The 24,891-nt window shown below is 31.1% G+C and overlaps 1 protein-coding gene across 3 annotated transcripts in view; it reads right to left on the bottom strand.

Moving 5' to 3' along the window:
* Nucleotides 1-23,261: 23,261 nt before the first annotated feature.
* Nucleotides 23,262-24,891, bottom strand: part of LOC129966089 (solute carrier family 35 member G1-like) — a 30,955-nt gene continuing 29,325 nt past the window's right edge. For all 3 annotated transcript variants that reach the window (XM_056080465.1, XM_056080466.1, XM_056080464.1), the window contains exon 2: nt 23,262-24,620. In XM_056080465.1, coding sequence (XP_055936440.1) covers nt 23,543-24,601 — 1,059 coding nt within the window. In that variant the 5' untranslated portion in view covers nt 24,602-24,620 and the 3' untranslated portion in view covers nt 23,262-23,542. The remainder of the gene's footprint in view (nt 24,621-24,891) is intronic.

Genomic DNA, 24,891 nt, shown 5'->3' with positions numbered 1-24,891 from the left:
TTTGAATCTTAGAATAGCACTGAACTAAATGCGTGCACTTTATCATAAATGCTAAATCCTATAATTAAATACGATTCTAAGTCAAGACTTAAAAAAGTGAAATGAGAAACACGCAGATTTTATGATAATCAAGTAAAACGTTAAAAAAAGCACCATACAGAAACTTCAAGCTTCAGATGCACACACATAAACTAAACAGTAAAAAAAAAGCTTATGCTTAAACATGTAGCCAAGAAAATGAGTTATATAACAAATCACATTCGGAAACTCCAAAGAAACATGACACGAAAATTTCTCTGTATAAAATATCACGCAATATCATTTAAAAAAGGAAATCTAAGCTAATTCTTCAAAAGAAAAGCAATTAAATATTTCTCCCATTTAAGAAAAACACTTAAATTACTAAAAATAGGCACAACATTAAAAAAAATCAGAAATAAATAAGATAACACTTTACCTTGAGAAGAAAGTAAACAAAGATGGTCCAATTCAAACTTCCAGATATTTTCTAAGTACAATGAACAAATCACTGAAAAGGTTCAGTAGTACCCATAGCGGTTTGTTGTATCCGTTTATCATTACCGTTCAATGGGTGGGCGTTACCATTAAATATGGCAATTAAAAAGACAATTTCTTCTAAAATAATTCCTCAGCATGTTTCAAATTTGGTTTAATAGTTCATTAAGAGCTTTCCTTTCAATAAATTACTAAAAAAGCCTTATTAAAATTTTTTTTTCAATTTTTGAGCTTTAATTACGAAGTTAGAGACCCCAACTTGGTCGTTTGCTGTATGATCCGATTCCAATCTTTATGAAATCAGCGGTAGAAATACTGCAGGAAATGACCTTATATCTTCGAATTAAAAGAATCGATTTTGCCTTCCTTCCGAACTTCCGAAAAGATCAGCAACCTTCAAAATAGTGAAATTCTAAAGTACCAGCGAAATTTAGCAGTCATCTGACTACAATATCTTTTCAATAAAGTTCTGGGCAGAAATGCTTTTAATCCCAATATGTATTAACTCCTTGCATTTTATTACCTCCTCTCAAGCACCATTCAAGAAGTTCCATTATTTTGACTTTTTATTTATTTATTTCTTAATTTTGATGGTTAAAAATACCTACAGATTGGTAGAAAGATATAAATTAATTTTTCGGGGATAATCTATTTAAAAGTATTCGGAGCAATAAGCAAGTACTTGTATTAGGTGAATAATTATGCATCGAATTACTTTTACGAGGGCAGAAGATCACAGTGATAGTTATTCAGTGAAAATAGTTACACAAATTAAATTATATATTAATGAAGTATATCACATATTTTCTTTAAAGCATTTAATATATAATTATATTTGTAATTAAATTATCACGTGCTTAAAATTATTGCATCAATGAAATTGGATGATAATTTATTAAATACTGAATTTGAATATCATCCATAACATGCAGTTTATTTACATGTTGAAACAATCATATTATTTCCAATTATAGGCGCACAAAGTATAATGAATGACGTATTACATAGCATAATGAATTAATATACGATCTATGTGCATGTTACCGAATAGAAAGTAGTTTATCTTTATGTGATGTCCTCTCTTTCTTTTCTTTTAGTAGAAAAGTTTGTTTTCTTTTCTTTTTTCTTTTTCTTTTCTTTTTCCTTTCTCTTTACATTTTGTAGATATCATATTTGTTTATATTGGAAAAACAGAAAAATTTCCTGAAAAATGAATTTAATACACAATTTGACAGAAATCTACAGATTGAGTGTAAAGATTACAAACCAAATTTCATTCGCCTAGCTCAAAATATTTTTCAATTATCGCGTGTCACAGATATACTGATGAGCAGATATACATTATTCTTATACTTGATTTTGCATGCAAGCTTAAATTTCGGAATAAAAGTAAACTGTCATACGCAAAGAGGCGGAATTTTCAACCACAGGATGAAATTTATTGTAGGTTGAATGCTATAACTGCGTTATCACAAATTATGGAAAAAATGACTTAAAAATGGTTAGGATAAGTTCATAACATTCTATAACAGCTTAACTGCTGTAGACAGTCCTTATCACGTGTCTTCGATAATAAGATTGAGTTTTATAGCTATTCTAATAAGTGCATTTCATGCTATTTTTAGGGGGAGATGCTTATTATTTTATGCATAATTTATATTTTTTCTTGAAAGATCACAGTAGGTATTTAATTCAAGGAATTGATGTACAAAAATGTGCATTTATACAGATACAAATAAAACTGCATCTTTTTTCTCTAGTATATTGTCATGAATCTCAAAACTCTGCATTCTGGTTTAATTTCTTACATTCCATTTCAAGATTATTACTATTAATTTCTTATATATATATATATATATATATATATATATATATATATATATATATATATATATATATATATATAGCAACATAGATATCTTTAAATGAACTCTTCTTTGACTTATGAGAGCACCCTGAAGATCTTCATTCAGAGCTTATTTTGAGAACAGAGTTCAAATCGTGAGCATAGTGAAAAATCATTTGGAGGTTATTTAGAGGTTATTTTACAGGTTCAGATCTAGATTTTGAAAATTATAATAGACGTTACTGAAATTTACATTCAAAATCATCCTTTTCCTTGAAAGTGTTTTTAAAATTTGTTCAAAATAGCTAATTTTTAGTTACCTAGCTGCAGCATTCATCCAACGGTATAATGGTAGAAAAATAACTAATACGATACAATTTCTGTTGCTTATATTTAACATCTTAGTAATGCTGCGTGTTATATAGACATTCTTTCCCAATTTATTTTATTTACATAAACACATATACAAAACAAGTTATATCTACAGTTTATTGAAAAATATCTGCAAATTCTTCCCAATCACTTTAAAACATAGATATAACATTTTTTTGATATAAATAAAAAATTAGCTAACTCAGTAAATTGATTCTTCACAATACACACATTTTTTTATATTTCACAAGCTGAAATTGAATATATGCTTACCATTCGCAATGAAATTTGAAAGAGTTCGTTCATCAGAACAGAAAAGACGCTATTATGATATTATTATTCAGGAAACAAACAACAAAATAGATATAAAATACACATATACAAATAAGTATTAAAAATATTTTTCATGACTTCAGAACTTGTTGCCATTTTTGGATTCCAACCAAAAATATAGAAAAACTTACTAAAACAGCGCCAAATAGACTCGAAATATTTGGCGTGTTTTTGAAAAACGCGAACTGCCAAATAAATGACAATATGATATCTGTGGCAGATCTCAACGTAGCAACGACAGAAGCTTCTTCTTCACGAGTTGCACATGTCATTAGAAACTGTCCCAAAAAACTAAAAATGCCGAATACCACTATGAGAAGCGGCTCATGTCCACATGTTAAGAATGTAAATTCTCCAAAGAAGTAAGTTAACAGGTTAGTTTCAAGCACACCAAACCAGGCGAAATTGAACAAAACAACAGTTGAATCTACTTGCTTTAGTTTGCGAAGTATAATAAAAATGGCGGAACCTAATAACACAGACGCAAGCGCTGCTGTAAGGCCAATCATACGTTGCGAATCATAAGCTTTCGAAGAATATGAATTGATATGCCTCGTTGGATTGTCAGATATAATTGCCAAACCAACAACAGTAAGTAATGCTGGTACAGCTTGTACTAGTCCACAAGGTTCTTTCAAGAATATTTTGGCCATTATTGGTACAAACACTGGTACACTAAATATGATAACTGAAGCTTCACCAAGTGGTAGGTACCTATAAGCTAAAAAGTTGAGAAATAAGTTAGTGGATCCCGCCAAACTTCGAAGAAATAGAAACAAGTGTTCATTCGATTTTCCAAACAAGGGTTCTTTCTTGTAAATTACAATTGGTAGAGATATCAGAAGAATACTCACAAACCGATGAACGGCTAACTGCCCCGGGTGAATATTATGAAGGCTTTTAACTGCAACTGCACACAGAGAAAAGAAAACACTTGATAGTCCCGAAAGAAGTATTCCTTTGTATAAATACAATATTTCGACCCTGTGCAACATTATTTTCGATTATAATCAGCAAATAATTTTCACATTCTCGCAAATTTAGTATTTTCGAAATTCTTGAAGTAAAAATTTCGGATAAATGCATTGAGAAGAAACTGGTTTGATTGGATATCAAAAATTCATTATTTCAATCAACGTAGTGGCTTTTGTTACTTCTAAAACTCCGTATCCCGAGAGTCTATCATTTGCAAGTGTTGCATATTCATCCTCTTTTACCGTTAATATTAGGTCAAATGAGGTTATGCAGGTGTTTTTCGAGAAGAAATGACAGGAGTGTGTATGTCCTTATAAATGTAGCTTAATTATGAATATATCTGTGATGGCACGTGCAAATGATATTTGAAAAGAGCTTTATAGAAAGCTTATATCAAACAGTAAGCTCGGTTGTATTAAGCTTAAAAATATAAAAAGTGTTTAAAATTTAAAATTGTAAATGCCTCGCATGATCAAGTGATATGTAAAAAGAACCTTGTTATATTCTTATATTAAAATTATGTTTATCTATATCAATTTTATAAATTTTTAAAATGCTAGTTAAAACTTAAAATTTGAAATTGCAACTTTTTCTGATGATTAAATGTAATAATGAATGTTTCATTTTAAAGTTAAAAAAAAAGGAAATTGCAACGAACCATTTAATACTATGAAGTAATTTTTTTTTAATTTAAAGAAAAATTGAGTCTTGTGACAAATTCTCATATCTGCATAATAGTGCATTTTATACATATTTAAATCATATATTATCTGCATTTGGGAACTAGCTGTTCGATCCTCATGTGTACATCTAATATAAGTACAGTTCATAAACGCTGTGCCGATTTCGCCAGTTTTTAATTCGTAGGAAATGAATGCCCCTAATAATCATATGAATTTTATATCACATTAGTGGCGCCCTTTTCTAAGCATCGCGGTGTTCCGGTGATGAGGCCTTTCCAAGAGATATTTCAAAAGTATTATTTCACTATATATTTTCTGTCGGAGAAAACTTTGACAGTATTCGCGAATCAAAACCATTCAATAAAACATTTATTGCTTCGATTTTGCTAATTTCTAATGCATATGAAAGTTTACGACTCAAGTCAGCATCATCAAAATTCGTCTGTCCTTATACTCCCAAATTTATAGATGATATTATAAACGAAAATATTTATAAAATTATAAAATATTAATACTGCGATACAATGCATAGAGTAAGTACCTACATCTTCAACAATTAGTTAGATTTCGCCGATTTTCAATCCGAAAATAATTTCTTCGATCTTCCAATTATAGATAATCAATCGTAATGTTCCATTGTTAATAAGCACTCATGATTTAAAAAGGATTTTCTTTTTATTTCAGCATGATATTTTTTATTAAAATTCATCGAAATATAGATGTCGTTAACGTGACTGCTGAGGAAAACCATTTTTAATAAGAATAATCATGTCAGCCAATTTTGAGAAATAAATGCTATTAGAAAAAAGTAAAAACAACATAAATAAACCATGATAGAGTATATTGATTGATTAGCTATATTTCAGAGTAGCGACTTCATCAAGTTGACGGCGAGAATTGGCGAACTCTTTCCATTTGATGAAGCTGAAAACTGTCTCTAAATTTTATTTTAAAATATCTACCGGTGTTCAGAAAATGGTGTTAGACGATCATTGATTGTAGCTTGGAAGTCGATCGAGATTTAATGCTACATATTAATACACAATGCAATAGTACGTTTTCGATTATTTTCAAATATAAAGAACGGTAGGGGTTATACAACTTTTGATACATACCTATAATTTATGAGTTTATATCAGAAATAAAAAAAAAAACTTTTTGAAATCGGTCCGGTGTTTAAGGTTGACGAATTCTATCACAAGATACTTTCAAAAGGAATTACTATGAGGTTTTGGTTTCCTAAAATGTTTCCCAGGAATTCGGCTTTTCTTGAAAATAAATGGTGGAAATTTATTAATGATTATGGATTTATTTTTCGAATAATGAAATATAAAGAATAATGGTGTGTGTGCTAAATTGAAATGTGTGCTTTACACTAACGCTGAGATCAAATACTATGAATCCAAATAAGGTACTGCATGAAAGATATGATTCAATATAAAATGTATTTTTATTCTTTGTATTGTTTATGATTCGTATCAATAACCGATTGGAGTGGTTCACACTAAAATGTTCACGTATTCTCTCTAATAAAAGTGTTATCCCGTATCCCCAGCAAACAGTTTTAGACATTGGATATAGCAGAGAACACTTTGCACGGCACTGTTGTACAATGATCACAAAGTATTAACGTGCAATAGTTAAAACAATACCAATCGTTGGTGCAATTTAGCATTTTTACTGAATCTATCGTGTGATGGTTGACGATTGTTTTGTTGATTATCCCTTGCATGCAGACAACAATATCTGAAAATCGAATGTGTGATAATGTACTTATTAACGGATTGAAGTCAAACTCTGACAAAAAACTGTAACTCTAATCCCAAAATCATATACCAGGTATGATATATTTAAGTCATTACACTTTTGGAGCTATCAAGTTCACATGATTCTGATTATATCTGTACTTACTCTACATATGATCTTATCTGTACTGATCGTATCATACTTACTGCACATTGCTCAAAATTTAAAAGATATTTACAATGTAAAAGTTAAAACTATATACAGTCTTTTTCACATTTAGCTATTCTAGGTTTATAATTATAGTGTTAGCTTATATTCGAACAGCCGAAGAGACGGGATTCCTCTGAATGCAGTTTGCTCGAAGATGAATAGAGTCTACAAATTAGATGTAAAGACGGTATTCCGAATTTTAATTGTCAAGCGTTTTTGTGTTATCTTGGTTACAGACAGGCAAAATGCTGAAAAACGTGTTTTTCGAACTTACAGAGATCTAAAACGTCCAGTCTTAAAAAAAATCTCAAATCTTAAATCTTAAATTGGAATTTTTGAGGATAACAATACTTTATCTATACTTAGTATATACGAGAAACTAAAACATTCCATCATGTAACAGCTTTCAACTATGAAAGTCTTTAATACATCCATATTTCCCATGGTGAATTTTAAAGTACAAAAGACGAATAAAAAAAACGACAATGGTGCAAATAAATAATTATGTATACATAGCAATTTCAGAATAATTTATTACCAAATAGTTTATAAAAACAATTATATTACATTCATACAGCTAAACAATATAAACAATAATTTTTGTTTTTCTTCCTGACAAATTAATAAAATTGATTCAAACTGATTGATGCGAAGAAAGAAAGCTAAAGAAAAATTATGAAGACAACTACTTTATTTTTAATAGTAAATAATCTGATCTATATGAATTATTTGTACATAATTCAAAATCATGTTTTACAATATCTCTGTAAAATTATTTGTAGAAATTCTAATCTTCGTTGAAACAGTCGGGGCGATCATACATGGAAGTACTTCATCATGACTGAAGGTCACCTCACTGAATTCAGTGAAACATACCAAATGTCATTGTAGACACCTTGACTCTTTTAATCTTTGAAAGCCAAACAAAAAAGTCATCATGTAATTTCATATCCATTCAGGATGGAATAAATTTCATACTACATTTCTCACCTAAACAAACATAATAAGATTTCCAAGTAATATTGTTGTTCGCCTTCAGAAATGAGAATTTGGATAGAACCACAATAGATATTAGATAGAAATGCATGACAGATGTTTAAGTTTCGTGAAGAGTTCAGAGTCACGATGCGGTGCATTTACAGTTCAGTTCAATCGAAGCTGTTTTCGTTTGAAAGAATCGAAGTCCATATAGATTGAAAAAGAACTGCTTGCTAATTTGTAAATATTGATGTAGTAACACATCAGCAGTAAAAACAAATCAAATGACACACTTTGTATATTCATGAAAAAAAAAGTTAATTCAGTCTTTCCGCCATCGTTGAAGAATTCTTGAAATCAGATTTCCTTCGGTTAAACGAACACAGTACCACCTTCCAGTTTAATGTTTCTAGCATATGTCGTATACATATGACAACATAAGAAAATATTTCATCCTCATAATATTATCAGTACATGAACAGATTGAAACAATGCTCTTATCAAATGGTAAGCAGATTTCCAAGCTTTATTACAACAGCTGCACTTTCTGAAAAGAATTCCGGGCTTGGTTGCAAATGGCAGATGAAGGCAGTTTTTTTCAATATGGAAATGGGGCTCCATATCTTTTTTCAAAGATACCTTTTATTCCTGAATTATTTTTTCTGCTGAAAGAAATTATTTTGCTTGTACATCAAGAATTATTGTTACTTTCAACTTCATCCTCTTCCTTTGAAATGATATTGAGATTTTGATCATTTGATTCAACCACCTCCAATCAACATAGTTCATATCTCCCCGTAATCAATATCTTCATCATCGAAGCTAGAAAGGAGCAGAAGAATTTCTTCGAGTTCATGGAAAGAAGATTTCTTTTTTTCTTTTGTCACGAGTTTGAAAGATACTTGTTTTGAGGCTTGCTTGCTGAATGGGTGCTACTCAGAAACATGTATCTGGACTAACCAAAAGATCAGGGCAATACCATTTGATTAGTATTGGCTTTCCTTCCTCTCGATGCAATGACGTTCTTCGATTTGAGGGAAGTTCCACTCTACATAAGTCCACTCCATTGTCACTTTTTTAACACATTTGTCTTAAGGCTTGCTCCCTGAAAGTTTGCGTTTCAAAAGTTGATATTTGAGTTGCAACCAACATATCAAGACAAAAGAATGTTATGAATGCTGATTTCCTATATCTTGTTTATAAATATTCAGAGAAAGTCGATAAAAAAGATACTATCGCATCAGAATCGGCACTTGCAGTAGAAGAATTCCATTATCTTTCGATAATGAATATCATTTTCAACCGACCAGTCAAGAAATCGATGGATGTTCTTTTGTCTTTTGGGAAACATAGTTGTCCATTCCCTTGTCAGTGATGAATCAGACTGGCTTGTTGTAACATTTTAAGCAACGTTTCTGCTCTAACAGATATTTCGGGGAAGATCTTCAGTATGAGCTATTTCAAGTACTATTGTTTCCAAATATGAGAGATATATTTATTTTAAGATGAAGTTGAACCATTATATTCGGGCCAAGTAAAATATTCGGAGGAGGAAGTGGAATCTATTTCAAATGATATTGGTTCAAGTAGTAAGTTCGAGGGTGCCTTATACAAAGTGATTAGTTCGTAGTACCAGGGTTGAATGGGTGGCTGAGGAACTGGAAAATAGTACAGATCTTCCCCTACGTAAATGTTAGAGCAGAAGTCATCAGCAATCGTACAGCAGATATATCTGCGGAAAAACCTTCTCAGTATTTTAAAAAACAGCCTTCGATTCATTTTAAAAATATCAAGAGTTTTTTTCAACTAATAAGCACAAGCGATCACTCACTTCAGAAAACACTTTAAAATAATGACATGTAGTGTTTTTTGTTACCTATAAAATTTTAAGGCTCTGTTGTGTGAAACAATGTTCACCTTTGACATTGTTTGCTGAAAGAATGACAAACACAAACATTTTTTTCTACTTAAATTGAAACAAGATTATAACATTGTTATGGATAGTGATAAATTTCATCCTCATTGTTCTATTTCCAACAACAATATTAATTAAACTTTACGGAAATATTTCTAAGTAAAATGAAAATTCCATAAATTTTTTTTAAATTCAACTAATCGGTTAAATAAGAAATTCTTAAAATAATGAAAAAAAATTACTTTCTTTAGACTAATACAGATTGCTAACATATTAGATGCGAGATTTTAGTACTGAATAATTTGATGTGTATATGTGTGTGTAAATGTGCGGCAATTTGTTTGTGTTTGTATGCAGCTTTGCCCATGTTACATACTTAACATACTTAACAGCAGATAAATAAGTATTTGATTGCTACAGTGATAAGTCTTATCTGAAGAGTACATCAATTTGCCGACAGTGAAATGTGCATTTTAAACCTTTCTAGGGCCATGGGAAGTATGCTTCCCACCAAATTTATCAATCTTTGTATGAAATTATGTAGGTTAGCATAAGTTCTGACAAATATTTTTAGAAATACAGAAACTTAGATGCTTCAGTTCTTTATCTCACACAAAATGATGTGTCTTGGTTTGTTACTTAATTATTAATGAACCAAATTAATTAATTAATCTAATTAATTAATTAATCAATCAAATTAAATTTATCTAATAAGTTAAATGAATCCCTTTTTTTATTCTAGTTTCGAGCCTCAAAATATTTTAACATAATAGGACTAGTAAAAAACGGCCCTTTAAAGGGTGAGTGGCTAAGGATTCTCATTTTATTAGTCAACTCATCACTATTGTTATTAGACACAGTAACATAATATTTTTTAATACTGGTGGACTTCGTGTAAGGCACAGATAATATTTTTAAGAAAAAAATTGATAGCACTATACACACAGACATAACACGATAATTGGAGTAAATATTATTGAAACGAATGATTCATCGTTTTATCATTGTTTTTATACGAAACGAATTATTCATTTTTTATCGACTTTCGCGACCAGTTCATTTGCCAATTTAATATTTAAATTTTCCTCCAATCTAAATTTTGTTCCAATTTCCATTAGTTTTATTAATGAGCTTGGTTCAATAATCTTTAAATTCCCTGATATAATATGTATTTTAACAGCATCTATAAAATCTTTATAGTTTTCATTATTACGGTCACAATCTATATTATTTATATTACCTAAATAAAGATATTTATAATGCCTTAATTTAGAGAAAATAAATAAAGCAATCGCTGTAATATGTTTATTTATCTTTTTGCTACAGTATTTATAAATAGAAATTCGTTTCCTTGAAACTGATGAATAACTGAAAGCTTTTGAATCAACTGCATTGTCCAATAAAAAAAATTCTTTAGTTTTACGCTCAATTTTTGTTAATTCCAGGTTTTCGAAACTAATATTCAAAAACCTGACTACATAATGCACTTCGTTTAAAATGTTTCTTTATTTATATAATAAATTGTTTTTTCCTAAACTGAACTTAAATTTTACTAGATGTACAATTATAAAAGTAGAAAATAGTCCAAATAAATCTCCAAATTTATTATCAATAAACAATTTTATTATATTTTTTCTAAAGAAAAAAAGAGCTTTTCAATTTTAAGAATGTTATCGTGTCTATCAGAAATTCTTTAACTATAATATCATAATTACACCTTTTCCTTCTTAAATCTTCTATTTTTTTATATATCTATTGGTTTATTTAACCTAGAAGTCTTCAAAAGCACTAAACTGTTTTTAAAAGCAGATTTTTTTTATGTCCAGGTAATAAATACTAATAAGTTTGAAATCAAATATAATTGCAAAGAATCAAATATAATTGCATTTTCGTTAAATAGAAATACCATAAAAAAAGATTTTCACAAAATTTCAAAGAGAAAAATCTAAAGTTACTCCTAAACATAGCTTAACTATCCAATCCGAACTTTCCCGCATTTCAGATGAAAAACGGCTCCGACGCTTCGTCAAAGCGCATCGTCATGACAAGAATTAAATTTCATGGTCTCTGCGCCATCTATTAAGTAGAAATAAAAAATACAACAAGAAAAAATAGAAAGAAATAACTTCAGTTGTAGAAAAAAAAATTCTATTATAGATAAATTTTCTTTTATTGAAACGTCTATCCTCTTCTTAAAGTTTCTTGCTTACGGAAATTATTTTCTTATTCAGTTAGTTTCGTAAAATATTGCCTTTAACTTTGTGGCTTGTGTTTTTAATAATTTGGACCCACCAGATGGCTTCACGTAAATGGCAATAATTTGTTTAAGAATCATCTTGTTGGCACGATAACTGGTATAAATTTCATTGGGATTGAATGGAATTATGCAACGAAATAGCTGGCTTCGGTGAACAGATGTTTTGCCAGAACTCTGAAAATCTCTAGTTAATAATTTGTGTATTTGGTCTTAATGCCTTTCCCAGAAAAATATTTTCAAACTTCACATTTTGATAGGCCCTAAACTTCTTTTTCTGAAGATTTTCACCACTGATTGATGGTGAAGTTAAATTGCAATTATAAGCACAGTAAAATTTCGAATTATTTTGTTACTGAATCCTACTAAGCATCATGAAGCATGGTCCTACAAACCTATTCAGCACTTAAAATAAGCCGAACCTTCATATCCCGATCATCAACAATGGTAAAAAGGTATAATGAAACATTAGTAGCAACAGTAATCACAATTTTAGTTTCATTTCAGCAATGAAATCCATTGTGTTGCAATACATTTAAAATATTTGTTTTAAAAATTGATTAAAACTTTTTTTTAAAAAAACCCTTACACGAAAAAAAAATTTTTTTTAACCCTTTTAGGGACGGGTCATTAAAATTTGTGAAATATGACGAAAAAACCTAATCAGTGTGATTAATAGGTTGTGTAGACATATATTTTGCTATCAAAAATATATCTCCTTCCACGGAGGTCTTCATTTGAGGACACCGGCCGTCTAGAGCAATCTTTGTGTAAGAAAATGGTTCCAAATAATTACGCAAATTTCTTATGATAATAGCAGTAATTATGAATATTTTGGGATAATAGACATTTTTATTTATGTTTTAGCTAATTTAAAACGTTTAAAATAATAAAAATACATTTTATGGCATATTTATTACGAAATTTCTAAATTATATCTTATATATAAATAATAAAATATAGAGACCATTGCAAGCTTCAAAACAATTGTGATTTAAAATCTTATGGATGTTGTAAGAAAGTGGGGTCCTGATTTTGATAAAATTTCAATTCGTAAGAACTCAAAAAAATTATCACATTTCAGGCAAAAAAATCAAGAAATTTTTAACATGAAATCTATACAAATATGTGTGTGTGTGTGTGTGTGTGTGTGTGTGTGTGTGTGTGTGTGTGTGTGTAAGCATTTTTCTGAAAAGTAGAAAGTAGGTTTGACAAGGAGTGAAGAGACTTTAAATCTCTTTAATATCCATCTCGTGAAGGCAATTTATTTACAAGCAGAGACGCGGACAAGGCACGGCCGCCACAGCGCGGCACAAAAGCAGAGGTAAGGAAGGAAGAGCAGGCGAAACAAATGATCACTAGTCTTATATAACATGGGATTTCCGGCCACGTGTCAATTGAATATTCGTGTTGACCTTTGACAAGGGCAAATGAGGAATCATTTGCCCTGGAATAGAACTGATTGCGCAGTAATTTTTAAGCAGCTTCTGTTGAATTAATTAAACCGAAAGTGGAATTGGATCAGGGATTAAGAGAATGAAATTACTATGGGCTAAATTAAGAAAAAGCTTTGGAAAATTTGGTAATATAAAAATTGCTTGAGTTGCCATCTATTCATTGGAAAAGAAACCAATTGCGCTTTTTCAACATTTTTTTAAATTTTAAAACCAACAGTTTTTTTTACAGAAATATTTAAAATTGGTGTCTTCTTTTGTGACCACCGCCCCTGAAAAAATAAATTATAGATAGTGAAAAAATCGTCTTTGCGTTGTATTATTTTTGAAATTTCAGAAAAACAAAATCTCAGCTTAATTTTTAAGTAATTAATATTCTTCTTTATAAAAAAAAACCACTCACAGAAGCATATATCCAAACTGAAATGTATATGCGTACTTAGTTCGGTAGTTACAGGTTAAACGGCCTCGTCTATTGAGTGCTAACACACACACTCGTGAACATAGAGAGGGAGAGAACCACATAGACGCACACACATTCACTCATCATAATAAAAGATATACCTATTTAGCACAGCACCAGCAAGAAAAATTAAATAAAGATGTTTTACAACTTTCGTTAAAAATATGGTTCCGCCACGAATGTACTTGGGATCGCAAGCTTAAATCATATGCTATCGAATGATTACGTTAAACAATATGTTATTTATATTAATTTTAATAATGACAATACAAATAAAAATTTGAAATTGTAAATTCTTTCTTGATGAAAAATGTAATAATGAATTCTTCATATTAAAGTTAAAAAAAAAGGAAATTATGACAAAATATTTAATATTAGTAAACACTTTTTTTAATTAAAAAATATTTGAAATTTTTTTTATATCTTTATAATAGTGCTTTTTCTGTATATTTACATTATATTCTATCCGCATTCGGGGACCAGTTGTTCAAGCATCATGTGTATATTTAAAATAAGTGCACAATAACAGATACTGTGCCGATTTTTAATTCTTACGAAATTAATGCACCCAATAACCATATGAATTTCATATCATATTAATTACTATTCTATAACCATGGTACGTTTCCGAGAGATGCTTCAAAATCATTATTTAATTGTATATTTTCTAAGGTAGAAAATCAGACACTTTGCCAGTCACAACCACTCAATAAAATATCCATTGTTCCGAATTTGACCGTTTTTATTTCGTATGAAACTCACAACTCCAATAACGTCATTCAGATGCGTCATCACGAATCTTCTCTCCGTACTATAGCACTTCCAAAACTATAGATGATATTAGAAAAGACAATATATATGATACAGTGGAATATTAATATTGGAATATAATGCTTAGAGAGGCTTCCTGAACCTCAACAATAACACAAGATTTCGCCGAATTCGGCCTAATAAATTTCTTCAATTTGTAATCACAGATATTCAATCAGAATGCTCTGTTGTTAATACAAACTTTTAATTTAAACATTTCTTACTTTTTCTTAGGGTAAGATTTATTTTTCATCAAAATTCGTCGGCATATTTATATTAATGTCGTTAATATGGCCGTCGAATAGGCAATATTAATACACATAGTTTAGTAATTTCAGTCAATTTTGATGAACTATGTATTATCACGATTCAAGGAAGTAAATAACAGAAGGAAAACAGAAGAGAAGAACTAAAAGTAATAAAAGTTGCAAACCATGATACAGCATTTTAAATTGATTAGCCATACTTCGAAGTAGCGATGATTTCAAATTGACAACAGACGAAATCTTTCCAGTTGGTGAAGCTAAAAAATGTTTCTCAGTTACATTGAGAAGAAGGGTAATAATGATCACTGATAAGTCTACTGAGGGTTTCCGAAGTCTATAAATAGACATTGCAGTAAAGTGTTTTCGACTTCTTTTAGAAACAAAGAATGAAAGAGGGTAGATAACTTTTGATAATATAACTAGAAGCTAGTAGTTTTTATAATAAATGATAATTTTTTAAATCTGTCCTGTGATTAAGGCTGGAAAATGTGTATCACACATTATATATCACATTAATGGTACCCTTCTATAACCAGACTCCATTTCCCAGAGAGAGATATTTCAAAAGCATTACTTCACTGTATTTTTCTGTGGGTGAAAATCTTCGCCAATCACAACGATTCCATAAAATATCTACTCTTCGGATTTTCACAATGTATATTTCGTATGAAAGTTCACGACTCCAGTTAATGTCATTGAGGTGTATCATTAAGGATCTTCTGTCTTTAAATTTCCAAAATTATAATTGATATCATGAAAACAATGCATATAATATTATAGAATATTAATACTGCAACATAATGCTGAGAGAGTCTTCCCGAACTTCAACAATACGACAGATTTCGTCTAATTAGACCCAATTAATTTCTTCAATTTGCAATCATAATAAATCAGAAATCTCTATCGTTAATACAAATGTGATTGTCATTAGGATTTTCGCAATATATTAATACACAGTGCAGTATTGTGTTTTCGACGTTTTTCCGAAACAAAAAACGGAAGAGGGTAGATAAATTTAGATGATATAATTATAAGCTTTATAAGAAATGATACTCTTTGAAATCCGTCCAGAAATTAAGGCTGGAAAGTGTGTTACGAGATTTCTCTCAGAGAATCATTATGAAGATTTAATTTCTTGAAAAGTTTCCCACGGGAGTTCAATTTCTGCTGAAAATAGAAGTTTAATAATTAAATAATGATTCTGAATTTATTTTTTGAGTAATGAAATATAATGGAAAAATAATTCTTTCTGTTACTATTAAAAGTAAATAAAGTTTTTATTTCTTTCATCGAAAATCGGATCAGCATAATACATATGATTTAATATAAAAAATATATTTATTTATGATTTTTGAAATAAGCTGTATGATATGATTATGATATGAAAAATCGGGAGTGTTCTCTTCAAACCTTTTTCGTATACTCACTAATAAGCGTATTCTCTCCAATACCCCACAAAAAACCGTGGACCTGAGTATAGCAGAGAACACTTTGTCCGTCATTGATTTAAAACAGCAATCAAAAGTTAAACTTGGGGAAGAAAATCCCAGGATTATTACTAAATCTACCATGTGATACTACTTTTTTTCTTCGATTGCTTCCTGCATGCGGTTAACATTATCCGAAAATCGAATTTTTGATTTAATTGCGATTTTTTGCTACAGACTGGAATTAGAAAATTTGAAAAATTATTACTATCGTTGTCAGAAAATCACATACTTAATTTTATGTATTTCCGTCATTATGTTTTACAGTATACTTCTATTGTGTTGTTCTTCCATGTTTTACAGTATACTTCTATTGCGTTATTGTTGTTGCTTCTAATGGCACTTGCCATAGACAAGCCCACTGACTTTAAAAATCGATTTTAAGCCAAGGGTGCGTCTCTTGTTTTTTCAGCATCTAGGGCTAAGAGTACGGCGTAGCTACACACACTTCACAACCCTTTTTACTGGGCGGACTTCATTCATTCATCCACAGATCGTAATTTAGACCTGAATCAGAGAACGATCATCCCTGGTATTGCTCTCGATATGGAGGACACACACAGAGAGGGTCTTCGGCCGGCGGAGTTCGAAAGCGCAACCCAAGGGACTCGAATCCAACGCCCTACCAACCAGGTTATCCCGGACCCGTTTTGCATACTTCCGAAAGCTCTTACATACTTCTGAAAGTACAGAAAAACAAATAGTCAGCCGCTTATTGAATTTCTTTTAAAATTTAATAGCTGTCTACATCATAGATGTTAAATCTATAAGCCTAATTTTATCCGTCTAGCTTTCTACTTTTTGTATTTATTGTGTTAACTTAAATTCGGAAAGCTAGACGCATAGAGATTCTGAGAATAGACTTGACTCAAAATTTGATTTAAAAAATCGACAAATGTAATATCTATCAAATCTAGAAATCTACTAAGAACCATACAGAAAATTTCATTTCTTTATTTCAATACATCTTTTAGATGTTTTTGCCACAGACAGAAAGACATAAGGTCTAAAATGTGTTTTTCGAACTTAAAAAGATCTAAAACTTGAATATTTGCTAAAATCTTAGTTTAGAATTCTTAAATTACCTTCTCTATTATTCAAATACGAGAGAGTAAAAAAAAATTCCGTCTTATAAAGGCTCATAATTATGAAATTCTATTAAACAGACATGTTTTTTCTTGTGCAGTTTGTACTTGAAAAAAAAGGTAAAATCTGAAACAAATAAATAAAAATTTCTTGTTGCAAAAAAAAAATCAAATATGCACTAAATTTCAGAATAATGTATTACAGAATATTTATTAAAAGAAGTAAATTTAATTCGCACGATCAACCAAATAAGAAGCAAATTTATGTTATTCTTTCTAACGAATGGACAAAATTGGATTATGATATAAAATAGAACATGGCTATTCAAGGCAGGTTTCGAAAATCATCATAATACTAAAGAAATTTCATCAAATCACTAACTCCTCATACTTGAAACTGTGAGAAAGAAAAATTGTGCAGACAACTGCTTTATTTTCAAAAGTAAAAAAATCTTGCAGTATGGAAATATTTATTCATTATTTAAACTAATGTCTTTTAGGTGAAAATATTTATTAAAAATTCAGAATACATATTTTCTAATTTATTTGCAAAATTATTGAAGATTCTTTAGCTGTCTTCATGTGCGTAGAAAGAGTCAGGGCGATCATATATGGAAGTACCTCGCCATGAGTGAAAGAAATCTCATTGAGTTCAATAAAATATTCCAAACGTCATTCTGGACTCCTTGAATCTCTAGAATCGATGAAAGCCAAACGAAAAAATCAGCATGTAATTTCATATCAATTCAAGATGGAATAAAGTTCTTACTCCATCTCTCACCTGAAAATGTATAACTTGATTTGCAGTTAATACGGTTGTTCCTGTTCAGAAGCAACATTTTGGTAGAAACATTACGTGTAGAAATTCATGAGAGACGTTTCTTGATGTTTATCACCTTTGTGAAGATTTTAAATTCCCGATACGGTTTTTTTTAATTAAGGTTTATCTTGAAGAATCGATGCCGTTATATTTTTGAAATGAACTGTTTCATATAGTAACATACCAATATTAAAAAAAAATCGGACACAATTTGCATATTCACGACTGTGAAAATTGATTCAGTATTTCAGCTATCGTTGAAGAATTCTTGAAATTATATTTCATTTATTTTAAGGGAACATAGTACCACTTTCCAGTTTAATGTAACCAGCATTTGTTCACTACGAATAGCATCATAAATATATTCCGTCCTCATAATGTTATCGGTACATGAGCATATTTAAACTAAGCTCTTTTCAGATGGTAAGCAGATTTCCTGGCTTAATTAGAATAACCTGGCTTAATTCATTGTAGACACCTTGGAAGAATTCCGGACTAGGTTGCAAATGCCAGGTGAAGGCAGACGCTTTCAAAATGAATTTGATATTCTATTTGTCCTTTAATTCCTAAAATTATCTCTTCTGCTGAAAGAAATTTTTCTGCATGCACATCTAGAATGAGGAATTCATTTCAACTTCATCCTCTTCGTTTGAAATGATATGGAGATTTTGATCATTTTTTTCAACCACCTCCAGTTAGCATACTTCAGTTACGTTTCATTATCTCCCCGTAATCAATATCTTCATCAGCGAAGCTAGCAAGGATCAGATGACGTTCTTCGACTTGGTGGAAAAAAGATTTCTCTACTCTTTTGTCACAAGTTTAAAACAGATTTGCTTTCAGACTTGCTCACTGAATGAGTGAGTCTCAGAAATTGGTATCTGGATTACAACCAACAGATCAAGGTTTTCGTTCCTCTCGATCCAATGACATTCTTCGACGTGATGGAAGTCGCAATCCGCATAAGTTCACTCCATTGTCACTGATATGAATACATTTGTCTGAAGGCTTGCTCGCCGAAAGTTTTCCATTTCATTAGTATTGCTTTTCTTTCTTTTCGATCCAATGACGTTCTTCGACGTAATGGAAGTCTCACTCCACAGAAGTCCACTCCATTGTCATTACTTTGAACACATTTGTCTTAAGGTTTGTCTGCTGAAAATTTGCGTTTGGAAAGTTGATATTTGAGTTGCAACCAACATATCAAGACAAAAGAATGTTATTAATGCTGATTTTTTATCTCTTGTTCATAAATATTCAGAAAAGGTCAGGAAAAAAGATACTATCGCATCAGAATCGACACTTGCAACAAAAGGATTCCATTATCTTCCGGCAATGAACATCATTTTCACAGATAACCGAATGTGTCCTTTCGTCTTTTTGGAAGCATAGCTATCCATTCCCTTGTCATTGCTGAATCAGACTGGCAGTAAACATACTTCTATTACATTTAATTATCTCCCCATAATCGACATCTTCGCTCACGAAGCTAACAAAGATCAGATGTCGTTCTTCGACTTGATGGAAAGAATATTTCTTTATTCTTCTGTCACATGTTTGAAACAGATTTGTTTTCAAATTAGCTCGCTGAATGAGTGCGTCTCAGAAATTGGTAATCGGGTTACAACCAACAGATCAAGGCTTTCTTTCCTCTTAATCCAATGACGTTCTTCGGCTTGATGGAAGACGTATTACTCTATTTCATTGCCAAAGAGATGAAGCACATTTATCATCTGAATTTCTCGGTGAATGAGTGAGTTTCAGAAGTTGGTATATGGTTTCCAACCAACAGAGCAAAGCAAAACAATTTGATTAGCATTGGCTTTCGTTACTTTCGATCCAATGACATTCTTCAGCTTAATGGAAGTCCTACTTGACATAAGTCCAATCCATCGTCACTGTTTTGAACACATTTGTCTTAAGGCTTGATTTGTCTAAGGTTTGCTTTTCAAAAGTTGATATTTGTGTTTAAACCAAAAAATCAAGACAAAAGAATATTATGAATGTTGATTTTCTATCTCTTGTTCATAAATATTCAGAGAAGGTCGATAAAAAAGATACTATCGTATCATAATCGGTACTTGCAGTAGATTCCAGTATCTTCCGACAATCAACATCATTTTCAACCGTCCAGTCAAGAAATCGATGGATGTTCTTTTGTCTTTTGGGAAACACAGTTGTCCATTCCCTTGTCAGTGCCAAATGAGACTGACTTGTTGTAACGTTTTAAGCAACCATTTCTGCTCTAACAAATACGTTGGGGAAGATTTTCAGTATGGGCTATTTTAAGTACTATTGTTTTCAAATGTGAGAGACATAATTGTTTTACGATGAAGTTGAACTATTATCTTCGGGGTAAGTGAAATATTCGGAGGAGGAGGTGGAATCTATTTCAAATGGTATTGGTTCAACTTCTAAGTCTGAGGGTGCCTTATACAAAGTGATTAGTTCGTAGTACCAGGGTTGAATGGGTGGCTGAGGAACTGGAAAATAGTGCAGATCTTCCCCTACGTAAATGTTAGAGCAGAAGTCATCAGCAATCGTACAGCAGATATATCTGCGGAAAAACCTTCTCAGTCTTTTCAGAAAAAGTCTGCGGTTCATTTTTAAAATATCAAGAGATTTTTTTTAACTAATAAGCGCAAGAGATCACTCTTTAGAAAACACTCTAAAATAATGATATGGGATGTTTTTAACAGTGTTAATGCTGTGTTGTGTGAAACAATGCTCAGTTAGAGCATTTCTTGTGGGAAACAATGACTAACACAAATATATTATTCTATTTAAATAAAAATAAAATGTCAACATTGTTAAAGATAATAATAGTAATTCTCACTCTCATTATTATATTTGAACCAACAATCGTAATTAAGCATCACGGTAACTTTTCTTGAAGCGAAAAAAATATTCCATTTAAGAAAATCGTAAAATTTCTATTAATGAATTCAATTACCAAACCTGTGGTAAGAAAGTCCCAAAATAAATTAATCTTTTCTTTGATTAATTTGTATTACAGATTGCTAACAAGTTAGCTCTGTTATTTTATTACTAAATAATCTGGTGAGTGGGGGAGCACTCACGCAGGTGTTGGTTTGTGTGTGTGTGTATATGTGTGTGGTGATTTGCCCTTGTTATAAACCGAATACCCATTCAGTGGCGAATATAGCCTCTTATTTACGAAAATAAGATGTTACCAATAAAAGTATCGTACTGGCATAATGGTGCCTCTTATCTAGAGAATAAATCATTTATAATCATGGGCTACGAATCGCCATGTTATTAGTAAACAAAACGCTAGTGTTACTAATTACAGCGATTCAATCATTAAGACACAGTGGACGGCTTAATGTGTGGAAGAGATAATATGTTTAAGCATCATCTTATTAACACGATAATTTTGCTTGGGTTTGAAATTAACTCTATGTTGTACTAGGTGCTTTTGGCAACCAGTTGGTTTGTAGTAATTAATAATTGCTTAAAGTGTCTGTTTAATATTTTGTATAACTCTGTATTAACGGACCAAATTAGAAATAAATAGTGAGTTTAAATGAAAAAATGGAACCAAAAAGAAAGAAATGATGAATCCGGCCTGAAGATTTTTTCAAGGATCACCCTCGGGCAAAGATTCAAACCAAGGATTTTTTTCTGTGAAGGGTTTGACCTTCATCCAAAATATTGATCCCTTGTAAACTCCTGAAAATCCAAAGAAATTGAGATTTTGGAGATAAGAATTAGTATCACAACAACAAATAAGAACTGAATTTCATAATGATTGCTTTTTTTATTGATAATTTCTATATTAATAGCTTTTTCAACAAAATACTTTTAAACTTTACATTTTGATAGACATTTGACTCATACTATTTTAGAAGCATTACACAGTTCTGTTCATTGCAATGCACTTTCCTAAATTTCTGTTTCTAAAGTTTTTCAGCATTGCCTGGTGCTTAAGTTAAATCTTAATTGCAAGTAAAACAAATTTTAATTTCTTTTATTACTGAAACCTGAAAGTTTTTAAACTAGACCTTATATTGAAACCTACTCAGCAGGGGAGGGGGGCGAATCGTCATATTTAGATCATCACCAATGTTATTGAAAAGAGAAGATAATTTTTTTTCAATTGTAGATAGTGTAAAACTAATTTTTGCGCTGTATTATTTTTTAAATCTATTCCAGAACAATGCCAAAATGCAGATTAATATTCAATAAATTAAAATTATTATTAAAATTTCCATAAAAATCACTCTAAAGTGCATATATCCAACTTTCAAAGTATACATGCATCTAGATTGTTCGCTCTAGATTAAACGCTCTGGCCTACTGAAAGCTCACTCACTCACTCACTCACTCACTCACTCACTCACTCACTCACTCACTCACTCACTCACTCTCTCTCTCTCTCTCTCTCTCTCACACACACACACACACACAAAATACAGAGTCAGAGTGGGATATAGATGTACACACATTCATTCTTCATAGTAGAGATACACATATTCAAAAGAACACCAGAAAGATTAAATCAATGAAGATGTTTTACAACTTCTCTTAAAAACATTCTTCGATTAGGATTATACCTGCGATTGTACGCTCAGATGATATGTTAAAAGAACCATATCGAAAACTTACATTAAACACTAATTTTGTTTGCATTATTTTTACAATTATAGAATGGTGTTTAAAAATAAAAAAAGTAATCTTCCAGATTAAAACTTTTTCTTGATAAAAAAAACTGTATACTGAATTTTTTGTGACGAAATAAATAAAAAATTATAGCAAAATATTCAATGATGTAAATTATTTTTGTTTAAATTTTTAAAATATTTTATCCAAGAAACAGAATTTCAAGTCATCTTGATAGAATATTTTTATAGTTATATAATTTTATATTACATATAAACATATTCAACAAATCACTAGTACGAAACAAATATATTAATAAAGAATTTTTAAAATATGAAACGAATAACTAAAGATAAATTACTTTCCCCCATCATTTTTAGACAGAGGAAATGTAGAATAATTCTTCAGTTCTTGTTATTTCCTTTTCTGCTTTTCAAAATTTCACGACAGTTTTCATGGTAAACTAAAAAGCTTGCAATAAAGATTTCTAATAATCTGAATTCTCTCTCAAAAATATTTAACATATCAAATAAATACTATTATATTAGTTATGCAATTTCAGTTTCAAATGGGACTATGGAAAATTTGAAGCCAAAAATCGTTTCAAAACTAATCACTCTATTGTTGGTCAAAAATACACAATTTTATTGGCCTTTAAAAAATATTTGCAGTGGAATGTTTACAATAAGTGTCTGTTGGTTATTTTTCATGAAACGATCCATCTTAATTTCTTGTGCAACGGAGAATCTTCTGGCAGCGAAGACACCCACTTTCTCAGACCCACGAAAACCACTGAAAATCCCACCAAGACTGCACCCGTAATACTGAATCCATCTGGAATGTCATGAAACAAGAAAGTTTGCCACATGAATGCCAGAACAATATCTGCTGCAGCTCGCATTGTCGAAACAGGTCCAGCAAGTTCGCACTGCAAAGCCATAGTCAACAAGGTCTGACCACCGTAGCTCAAAAGTCCCAATAACAAAATGTAAAAGCTCTGGACACCACATTTGTGCCACTGGAAATCTCCGATGATGAGGGTCAAAGTGACAGTTTCTATGATGGCCACCCAACCAAAGTTGAACATGATGACTGCATGGTGCACGCTTTTCACCTTCCTGATGACTATGAACCGGCAAGTGCTGAACAACAAGGACCCAACTGATGCCAAAAGACCAAAAATGTTCTCACTAGTGTAGACAAAGGCTTTACCCATGAGGCGGGATGGGATTTTTGCCGTGAAGATGATTCCAATGACCGTAAGGAACACCGTGACTGACTGGAAGATACCGCAGGGTTCTTTGAGAAATATCCTCGCTGCCACTGTCACGAATACTGGAACACTAAATATGATGACGGCTGCTTCGCCAAGGGGTAGGTAACGAAATGCTAGGAAGTTTAGGAACAAGTTTGTAGCCCCGAAAATTCCTCGAAGCACAAGAAGTAAGCGAAGGTCCTTTGGCCCGAAAGGATTCTCACCACATTTCACAGTCTGAGGCATTGACATCACTAAAATGGCAATGAATCGATACACTGACAGTTGGCCCGGGTGTAGGTTCTTCATTTGTTTCACAATAACAGCCGCAGCAGAATAGAAGACCCCAGACAGCATGGCCAAGAGAAGGCCTTTAAAGACAGAAAATTTGCTTTTGGCAGTTATATCTGTTTTGTCATCCTGCGAGCTGACAGGCGGGAGGTGAAATGTTTTCCTTCGGTACATTTTGTAACGATAATAAAGCTGCAAAAAACCTTGGAAGCAAATCATTTTTTCAAGAGATTACCGCCTGAAAAGAAAAGAAAAAAATTTAGATATTTTGAATAATTTCAATCTGTACCAAGAAAAATTATAAAATTATAAGTTTGCATTAACATAGTAGTAATAATATTGTAATTATGAATGCTAAAACTTTGATATATCAAAATTAGAGATCTTTTTGTTTCTGGTTATCTTGACAAAATCGTTTTTACGTTAATGATGGTTAGGAATATATTCCTTTAATACTTATTAGGGGATTTTATTTTAATGGAACCTGTTATTGATATTATTTAGATGTT

Source organism: Argiope bruennichi, chromosome 4 (genome assembly GCF_947563725.1).
Source record: "Argiope bruennichi chromosome 4, qqArgBrue1.1, whole genome shotgun sequence".
In the NCBI taxonomy this organism is placed as follows: Eukaryota; Metazoa; Arthropoda; class Arachnida; order Araneae; family Araneidae; genus Argiope; species Argiope bruennichi.
This window is presented reverse-complemented; position numbering and strand designations above follow the sequence as displayed.